Below are 9689 nucleotides of genomic sequence, written 5' to 3'. Positions count from 1 at the left end.
GGTAGAGGGGGAGGGCAGCAGCGAGACTCCAGCAGCGTGTGTAGATCCTGTCAGGCTGCCCGGGAGCGCCTTGTACCTCGACTGCTGCATCCCAAATCCAGCTGGCCACAACCCAGGAACCCAGTGGCCCCGGAAGGCAAGGGGGAATCCCACTCGGCTTGAAGCCAGAGGAGTCTCCAGTCTCTTTAGACCCCAAAGTCTTCCCTGAAGAAGTGAAGGAGACCCCACACATCATGCAGGGGCTCCCTCTGCCCTCCTTCAGAGGTGATTCCTTTCCTCATTAGGAAATTCTCCGCTCCCTTTTTCCGACTCCTTCTCCGAGCGTTTACTTTGTACATCTGGAAAGGAGGGGAGGGAAGAGGGGAAGCGGGGAGGAGGGGGAAGAGCCCAAGCCCGCCCAGTCTGACCCAGGCCAGACAAACGGCCTCCAGCTGGGGCTGAGGAAAGGGGGTGGAGAGGTGCGGCCCCCCCACGCCCCTCTGGGGTGGGGGGCGCGGGCTCCGAGCTCCGAGGACCCCGGAATGCCCCCCCGCCAGCCCCCTCGGCCGGCGGGGGGAGGGCCCAGCCGGGAGTTTGGCAAACTCCTCCCCGCGTTGAGTCATTCGCCTCTGGGAGGTTTAGGAAGCGGCTCCGGGTCGGTGGCCCCAGGACAGGGAAGAGCGGGCGCTATGGGGAGCCGGACGCCAGGGTCCCCTCTCCGCGCCCCGCAGCCGCGCTGGGGCGCCCGGCGCCGCCCCGCACTGCCTCGGCTGCTGCCGCTGCTCCTGCTGCTCCTGCCGCCGCCGCCGCCCGGGGTCGGGGGCTTCAACTTAGACTCAGAGGCCCCAGCAGTGCTCTCCGGGCCCCTGGGATCCTTCTTCGGCTACTCGGTGGAGTTCTACCGGCCGGGAACCGACGGGTGAGTGGCCGGGGTCAGCGGCGCGGTGGGGGCAGGGAGCCGCCTGGGGGCGCGGCCGGGGTACTGGGGGCCGGGGGCTGGAGGTGGGGGGCGGAGCCTGCAAGGACCGGGGCTGCGGCGTCGGCTGCCCGCCCGGGAGCGCGGCTGGACCGTGGCGGCGTGGAAAGGGGCCTGGAGTGCGAGGGCGGCCGGGGCCAGGAGACGCGTGTGGAGCAGCAGAGGACACGAAGCCAGAAGTCTGACCAGGGCTTTCGGGGCCGAGGGGAGGAGAGTGCAGGAATGGGAGCTGAGGATTTCGGGCCGAGATCCGTGGGCTACCGGGAACCGGAGGCGGGTGGGGTCGGCGGGCAGGGTCCCTGAGGGTCATGGAGTCCAGGAAGAGCTTTGGGGACACGGGGACCTCGGGATCTCCGGGGCGATTGTGCACAGAAGAAACAGGTCGGAGCTGGAGCAGTTTTGTGTAGTAAGAGGGGAGACAGACTGAGGGGGTCGGAGGTTAAATGGGGACCGGCCTCTTCCTCCCCTCCCCCCTCAATTCAGGCTGGGAAAGACCTGGAAGGGGAACGGCTGTTCCCTCCCTTTTCTCCTCAGTCTTCAGCTCCGCCTTCTACCCTCAATCTGTTCAGATCAGGGGACCTAAGAACTCGGGGAGAGTCGCAGGACCCTGGAATTGGGGGCGCTGGAGCTGGGGGTGGGCTCAGCCAAGGAGGATGTGCGCGCGTGTGTGAGGGGGGTGGGTAGTTTCCCTCTTCCCCTAGCTCTTGGGAGGAAGAGAAAAGCCGATTTCCTGTAGCTGGGGTTGAACTGAAACGGAGACTTCTGGGGCCGGGGTCGGGTCGAAAGCTGGGGAGACTCGGGGTCTCGGGTCCAAGAACCATCCGAAGGAAGAAACCAATGATTCTGAAAGCCTGAGAGGAGGATCCTTATTCCCAGCTCAGCAGAGTGACAAGCACACTAACCCTAATGCCTGGAAAGTGGGGTACCCACACAGCTTTGGGGAAACCAGATACAACCAAGGCCACATTAGAACAAGGGTATTTAAGTATCAGGAGGTTGGGAAGTAGGAAGGGAAGGCGACCACTCTGGAGCTGGGGCAGAGACCCTGAAAAGCTACATTACTGACTGGTCTCCAAGACTACCTGGAGTACTACCTGCTCCGAGTGGCAGAGCTTCCCACTGTTCCCCTCAACCACCCCACCCTCCAGCACCTCAAGGTTTAGAAGGAGCCCTGTCAGAGGTGAGCTGTTTTTATACATGAAAGTTAACTGCTGTCTATCCATTCACTTTCATTTTTTGAGAAAAGCTGTTAATGTAGTTAATTGAATCGGGGAAGTGGACAAATACCTACTTTGTCCAGGGGAAGAGGACAGATGTCTACTCTGTCCAGGGGACTTGGAGATGGGGAGGGGGGATGGTGAGGCCCCAGCTGTTGGAGCTAGGCTTTTCAAGGTCCCCACCCAACCCCCACTCCACCCCCCTGGCCTCTTGCCCAAACCCCATTGCATCAGTCTGGCCTGGAGCCTCAGCCAGGCTTTACCTTCCCCAAGCCCCCTCAAACTCATTAACACAGCCCTATGGAGCAAAGAGCAGAGAGGGTATAGATGGGGGTCCCCTCCCTACCCCCACTCAGCATATCCAGTTATCTGGCTTTTAACCTCCCCTCCCTCTCCTCAATGTGTCATTTCCCTTTTAAAACACACCCCTGAAACATCTGCACTTTCACATACTCCTGGTCCCCTAGGTGTCTGGCTGGCCCCTGGGCTGATCCTACCATTGCTGGAGCCCTCTTCTAAAACAGGACCCAGTGTTCTCATCCTTTTCTCTTTCTCTTCTCCCTTCCTGAGGAGCCCGGGTGCCCACCTTCCTCTCTCCACTCTTCTAGCCTCTGTGCAATACCCTCTTAGAACTGCACTCCCAGCATTCTGGCCCCAAGCTACCCTCCCTCCCACCACAGCTGGGCCTTCTACCCCCTCCCTGCCACTTGAGAGAGCACAGCTTTCCTGGGGGGCCACAGGGGGTGAGGTCTCCTGCAGCGCATCACCTCTCTGGTGAAGAGCAAAGCAGCACCCGAGGATGGGGGCAGCACCACAGAGGTTGCAAAGCCCCACTTAACAACAGACCTATGCTGGGACCTTTTCTTCCCATGAATCTCAGACACTTAGTATTCTAAGACTAAATGATACAATGTATAGAAAATGCACCTGTATACAGAGGACAGCATACATGGGAGCCACGTGTTGTATGGGCTTTTCCTCCCTGGCTACCCCCTCATTCATTAAGTTTTCTCCCATTTCTTACCTGCTGTTAGAACACACATTCTTGTAATCCTGATAGTAATAATAGTCCTCACATTCCTTGAGCACTTCTCTTTCAATTTCTCTATTAGATTTTTACAAAAATCCCTGTGTTAAGGCTAGGTGAGATGATGCACACCTATAGTCCCAGTACTTGAAAGGCAGAGACAGGAGGGGCTGAGGCAGGAGGATTGCTGCCAGTTTGAGGCCAGCCTTGGCTACAAAGTGAGTTCAAAGCCAATCTGAACTGTTTAGCAAAACCTTGTCTCAAAAAGACAAACACTTCAGGATCATAGAACTTTAGAGATAGAAGTTAGTTTAGGAACCATTCAAGGGCAACTCATCATTTATGAGTAGAGACTCTACAGCTTGAAGAGAAGGAACTTGGCCCTGGACACTCTTAGCCCCGCTCTTTGAGCAGCTGGAGAGGTACCTCTACCTCCTCCCCAGGCATATGTCTTGTGAATGTACTTGGGGTTCCAGAAGCAAGTGTGCCCCTCTGGCCTAGCCAGGCCTGCTGTAAAAGCTGGGTCCTGGTCCACTTTCTCCTCTCCACCTCGACCTGTAAGGCCAAGAGTCAAACAGTAACTGAATATTGAACAGTGACTTGGTTAATCAGAAGCCTGGCTGGGGAGATAATGGAGAGGAGAAAGAACTTGCCGATGAGGTCGACCAGAAACCTGGCCTGGGAACCAGGATCTGCTCTCTGATTTTTATGCTGGGAAGGATATTTTCACCCTGGACGTGTTATTTACCTTCTCTGGAACTTAATTTTTCCTTTGGTCAGATGAGGATATAAGACTAGGTAGATGTATCAGGACCAAGCTGGCCTTCCTAACCGCATGTGGCAACTCGGGGGTGTCTGCATTAGTCTGAAAAGCAGTAGTCGGTATCTCCAAGGTTCAGCTCTAGAATCTCAGGATTCTGAGGCTTCAAAATAAATTACAGGGGCCGGGGAGATGGCTCAGTAGAATAAGTGCTTCCCTAGCAAGCGCAAGGGCCTGAGTTCAATACCCGTTTCTGCCAATAAATAAATAAATAAATAAATAACAGCAGCTGAGCCATGCATGGTTGGGGCATACCTATAATCCCAGCACTCAGGAGGCTGAGGCAGGTGGATCCTTGTGAGTTCAAGACCAGCCTGGAGCTTGGGGCCGGGGAGATGGCTCAGTGGAATAAGCGCTTCCCTGGCAAGCGCAAGGGCCTGAGTTCAATCCCTGATTGCACCAAAAAGAAAGAAAAGACCAGCCTGGACTGCAAAGTGAGCTCAAGGCCAGCCTGAACTGCATTGCAAGACCCTGTCTCAAAAAGACAAAAAAAATTTTTTTTAATAAATTACAGCAATTACTTCTTCTGTTGGACTCTGTTTTGGAAGATTTTAGTTGCTAAACTGCCTTTCTTAGGAAATAATTAATTGCCTTTCTCATTTTTTTATAAACCAAAAACATCTATAGCTGCCAATCAGTTTCTGACAAGCATGAGATAACCCCATTCCCCACATGAATTGATATAATTCCAGCCAAAAGCAAACACACTTCAAGTTTAAATTAGCTTGGGCTGCCTTATCAGCTAAATGCATGATTTCCTCTTGGCTTTCTGAAATATTGAAAATAGCCCAAGGACCCTCCTTTGTCATTTTTCTGGGACCCCTAAGTCCCAATTGCTGCAAGACTTAGGAAGCAGGAACTAGGAATGAGAAAATAAGAACAAGCTAGTTTGTGGTTCACCCTGGGCACCAAGTGTCTCATTTGGCATGTGGTGGGCCACTGTGTATTGGATTGACTAGGGCCTGCGGGGTAGAAGGGCTTCTGAAGCCCCAGGCAGTAGGGCCAAGGTCCCGGCCAGCATCTGGATCTGAATCTCCGGCCCACGTGCAGGTATCCTGAATCTTTGCCCAGGTTGCCCGGCCCATGGGCCTGTAGGCTTTGGAAGCTTTATAAGGTCTCTCCTGTCACCTTCCAATCCTGCTAAATTCCAAGCTTGCTCCTCAAGCCATCCCAGGCACTCAGCCCCTCCCCAACAGCAGGGGTTGTCAGAGAAGTTGAGAGTGGGAACAGGGTCCCTGGGTCTGTCTAGACCAGAGACTTGAAGATTACCCAGAGAGTGAGAGAATGAGGCTGAGTGAGGGAGAAGGTATTGCCCAAATCCACTCTGAGTTAGGGGCTCAACCCAAACTCCTGGCTCTTTTGGTCCAGTGGTTGGCAGCTGACAGCTTTTCTGCTTTCTAGAGCCTGAGGGCAGCAGCTGCCTTCCCTGGGCATCCCTCCTGCCAAGGGAGGGGTACACCTCCTCTCTCGTCACTCAGCCCTGAGGCTCTGCACCCTCCTCACCAGCTTCACCTACTGGGTTCAGCAGCTAACCAGGTCACTGTGCCTTTGCTTGGCCAGCTCCCACCCCTCAGCTGCATGTAATCCTGAGTGGGAGGGGTGGGCCCAGCGGGTGGGAGACAAATGGAGAAGTGTGAGGTTGGAAACAGACAGGAAGCCACAGGCAGTAAACATTTCCTGTCCCCAGGGTAACCAAAGCTGGCACCTCCCCTCTCCACCCCCCATCACTTCAGGAACTCTCCTTGTGCCTGGCTGATTGCATTCCTCTAGAGGCTAGACCCTGCTTTCTGCCTCTTCTCCTGGCCCTCATGGGTCCCAACCCCCACACATACCCTACTTCAGTTCAGTGAGCCTGTCCTCTAGGGTACTTCCATCCCTCTTCCTCCTGAAAGGTACCTCACTCACTCAGCCTTTATGACCATTACCATAACCACCCCCTTGGCCCTCTTTCCTAGTGAGCAAGGTTGAGGAAGGTCCACTAGGATGAGGGAAGGGGTGGGTATTGGGAATGTTGAAAAGTGAAAAGGAACAGAAACTAATAGAGAAACCCAAGGTCTGAGGTCAAGAGAGAAAGAAAGGACCCAAAACTGCACCAAGAAAGCAAACACTCAGGGGCAGAAGAACTGAGAGCCTGAGGATTTGTACCAGAGGCAGACACAGGAGGAAAGCAGAGGGTGAGGCTGGCAGGGTAGGTTGCCCAGGCTGCCAGATGCAGTCCTCACGGGAGGCCCTGGAGGACAGTGCCAGGGAGCTGGGGGCTACATGGAAGCCTTGGAGGCAAGGACCCAGGAGTGATAGAGGCAGCACTGAAGTCAGGAAGACTGCCCGGATCTTAGCTATGACTGCCCATACGCATACCCACACAGGGCTCCAGCAGAGGCAGATTTCCCTGGGCAGGGAACTGAGCTACTCTCTAGAAAGAGGACCTCACGAGAACAGGATTTAAATTCAGTCTTCTGCACTAGTGTATGGAAAGGGGTTCCAGAGCTGAGCCCCAGACCTAGCCAGGAAGGTGAGGACCACTGCGAGGACCTCTGCAAGGCCCCAGGGCGAGGTAGGTCCAGGCCCAGGGAATTAGTGTGCCTGCCTCTCTGTCCTCTGCTTCTCTTGCTTGATTTCCAAGACTCACATTTTCCTCCTACACGCCCCAAAGCTGAGCAGCAGGCAGCCGAAGGCCTAGGTCTTGGCTCAGGGGAAGGATTTGTCTTAGGAGGGGAGGGCACGGGGTAGGTGACAGAGGAGCCTGGAGTTCCAGGGACTGTGCATCCAAATTGTACCCCCGCTTATGGGGTGTGGGTGCGTGTGTGTGTGTTACAGAGACTCAAGCTCCTCAGGAGTGGTTTACCACAGAGCTGTGTCCCAGCCCTTTTATTTATTTTGAGATTGGGGTCTCTCTGAGTTGCCCAGACTGGGTTTGAATTTGCAGTCCTCCTGCCCCAGCCACCCAAGAAGCTAGGATTATAGGCATGTACCACCACACCCAGCTTTAAATTGTTCCCTAAATAAAACAGCTGCATGTGGCGGTGCATGCCTGTATTCCCAGCACTCAGCACTCAGCTCTCAGGAGGCCGAGGCAGGAGGAGTACTGTGAGTTCAAGGCAAGCCCAAATTATGTACTAAGACCATGTCTCAGAAAAACAGAAACAGGGGCTGGAGAGATGGCTCAGTGGTCTAAAGCACCTACTTGAAACAAGCTTGGCAAAGCACAGGGACCGCGGTTCGATCCCCAGCACCACATGCCAGCCAGACCCGCCCCCTGGTGGGCTGAGCTGGCCACACACACACACACAATAAATAAATAAATAAAAATAATAAATATTTTTTAAAAAAAGTCTATAAAAAAAAAAAAAAGAAAAACAGAAACAGGCCAGGCGTGGTGGTGCACCCTTGTAATCCCAGCATTCAGGAGGCTGAAGCAGGAGGATCATTGCAAATTCATAGCAAGACCCTGCCTCAAAAACACAAAAAATAAAGTTCCTGATTCACTTTCTTATCATAGGCCACATATTCCATTTGATTGTTATATATTCTTTTTTTCTCTCATGCTAGTAATCAAACTCAAAACCCAGCTCCTCATGTATGCTGAGCACACTCTACTCTCAGCCAGGGTCTGCATCTAATCTTGGCAGGTAGACCGAGGAAATGGAGAAGCTGGGGGCTGGCCCCTTTGGTCCCTTCTCCCCTCCCAGGAATTGACTCTGGTTCTTCCTATAAACAGGGGATGGTAGGAGAGGGGAGGACGTTGGGGGGGCCGTTAGTGACAGCAGCACATGGGGACTGCCTGACTCCAACAGGGCCTCTGGCATCTGTGGCATCTTCTGAGATAAAAATACAATGGGGAGGGGGATATCCCTCCCACCCTGATGCAGCCTGGCCCAGAAGCCTGAGTCCTCCTGCCTCTAGAGACCAACCCAGAACTAGGAGCCACCCTAAACTGCCTCTCCCTGTCGTCCACAGGGTCAGCGTGCTGGTGGGAGCACCCAAGGCCAACACCAGTCAGCCAGGAGTGTTACAGGGCGGTGCTGTCTATTTCTGTCCTTGGGGCACCAGCCCGGGACAGTGCCAGCCCATCGAATTTGACAGCAAAGGTAGGCTTGGCGAGTTCTGGGAGCGGGGGATGTGGTGGGACCACAGCTGGGGGTGGGGTCTGCAGCGAGGAGCCGCCCACGGCAGGCTGCCCGAGCAGTGGCTCCCTGTGGCACTCATTCCACGTTCCCAGCCCAGCCCAGCCCAAGGAGGGCGGGCATGATTCAGAAACATGTGGCTCTCATTTCCACTGAATCACCCACAGTTCGGGGAGGCCAGGGCTGCAATACAAAGACGGGAGAGTCTCACACACTACTCAGTTCCTTTTATTAAGCACTGAGTGATAGTGTAGTCCAGGCACTGTACTGCAGTTCTGCTGCAAGCTTAGACAGTGACTCAGCCCCTGCCCTCAAGGAGCTGAAAGTCCCAAATTGCAGAAGTACGGCAGGGAACTGCAGCTCCACTCAAGAGCACTTGCTGCGCTGGCATGAGCGCTCCACGTACCTTAGCCTGCTTCATCCTTTTAACAACCAGCTTACCAGGGAGGAAAGAGGTTAGATCTCTTGCCCAAGGTCAGTCACAGAGTGAGGCCCTCTGCCTCTCCAGAGTTAAAGGTGCTAAGAGGACAAGCGGAGGAGAACGCAGAGTAGCACAGGGCTTGCCTATCGACTGTGAGGCCCTGGTTTCATTCCTGGAAGGAAAAAAAAAGAGAAAAAGAGACCGAGCATTACAAAGGGAGTGTGGTGGGCTGAGGAGATAGCTCAGCAGCATAAGCACCTGCCTGGCAAACACAAGGTCTTGAGTTCGATCCCCAGTACCGCCAAAAAAAAAAAAAGAAAGGAGATGAAGGGAGGGAAGGGGAAATGAGAAGAAAAAAGAAGCAAGATGTATTATGTAGAGGTACAAATTCCCTATGGTGAATACGATCATTATGTATATCTAAAACATACCAATAAAAAAGGGCTGGGAAATAGCTTACTCCAAAGACTCTGGGTTCAATTTCCAGTACTGCCAAAAAGAGAAGGAAAAAATCAAAAGAATCATGCAGCATAGCTGGACAAGGTGGCACACACCTGTAATCCCAGCACTCTGGGATCCTGAAGCAGGAGGATCACAAGTTCAAGCCCGGAGGCTGGGGAGATGGCTCAGTAGAATAAGCACTTGCCTGGCAAGCACAAGGTCCTGAGTTCAATCCCCGGTAAAGAATATGTAAGTTCAAGCCCAACCTGGGCAATTTAGACTCTGCTTCAAAATAGAAACAATGGAGGGGCTGCTTAGGCAGAGCATAGCCAGGGTTCAATCCCTGACATGGCATACCATGCCGGCCCCACCCCCAGGGCGCACTTGAGACAGCAGTTGAGACTGGGCATGGTCGCATACATGTGTATTCCCAGTGCTTGGGAGGCTGAAAACAGGAGAATCACTATGAGTCCAATCTACATAGTGAGACCCTGTAGACTCTGTACTGAATACATAAAGAAAAAAAGAAAGAAACAAACAAAGGAGGGGCTGGTGAGATGGCTCAGTGGTCTAAAGCACCTACTTAGAACAAGCTTAGCAAAGCACAGGGACCATGGTTCAATCCCCCAGCACCACATGCCAGCCAGCCCCGCCCCCTGGTGGGCTGAGCTGGCCACACACACA

The 9689-nt window shown here is 53.9% G+C and overlaps 1 protein-coding gene across 1 annotated transcript in view; it reads left to right on the top strand.

The window, feature by feature from the left end:
- Positions 1-421: 421 nt before the first annotated feature.
- The window catches only part of Itga5 (integrin subunit alpha 5), a 24962-nt gene continuing 15694 nt past the window's right edge, over positions 422-9689 (top strand). Inside the window, exons 1-2 of the mRNA XM_004637931.2 lie at positions 422-898; positions 7977-8107. Coding sequence (XP_004637988.1) covers positions 522-898; positions 7977-8107 — 508 coding nt within the window. The 5' untranslated portion in view covers positions 422-521. The remainder of the gene's footprint in view (positions 899-7976; positions 8108-9689) is intronic.

The sequence above is a fragment of the Octodon degus genome, unplaced genomic scaffold (genome assembly GCF_000260255.1).
Source record: "Octodon degus isolate 3935 unplaced genomic scaffold, OctDeg1.0 scaffold00093, whole genome shotgun sequence".
NCBI lineage: Eukaryota > Metazoa > Chordata > Mammalia > Rodentia > Octodontidae > Octodon > Octodon degus.
The sequence above is the reverse complement of the archived record's forward strand: the minus strand, read 5'-3'. Positions and strand labels throughout refer to the sequence as shown.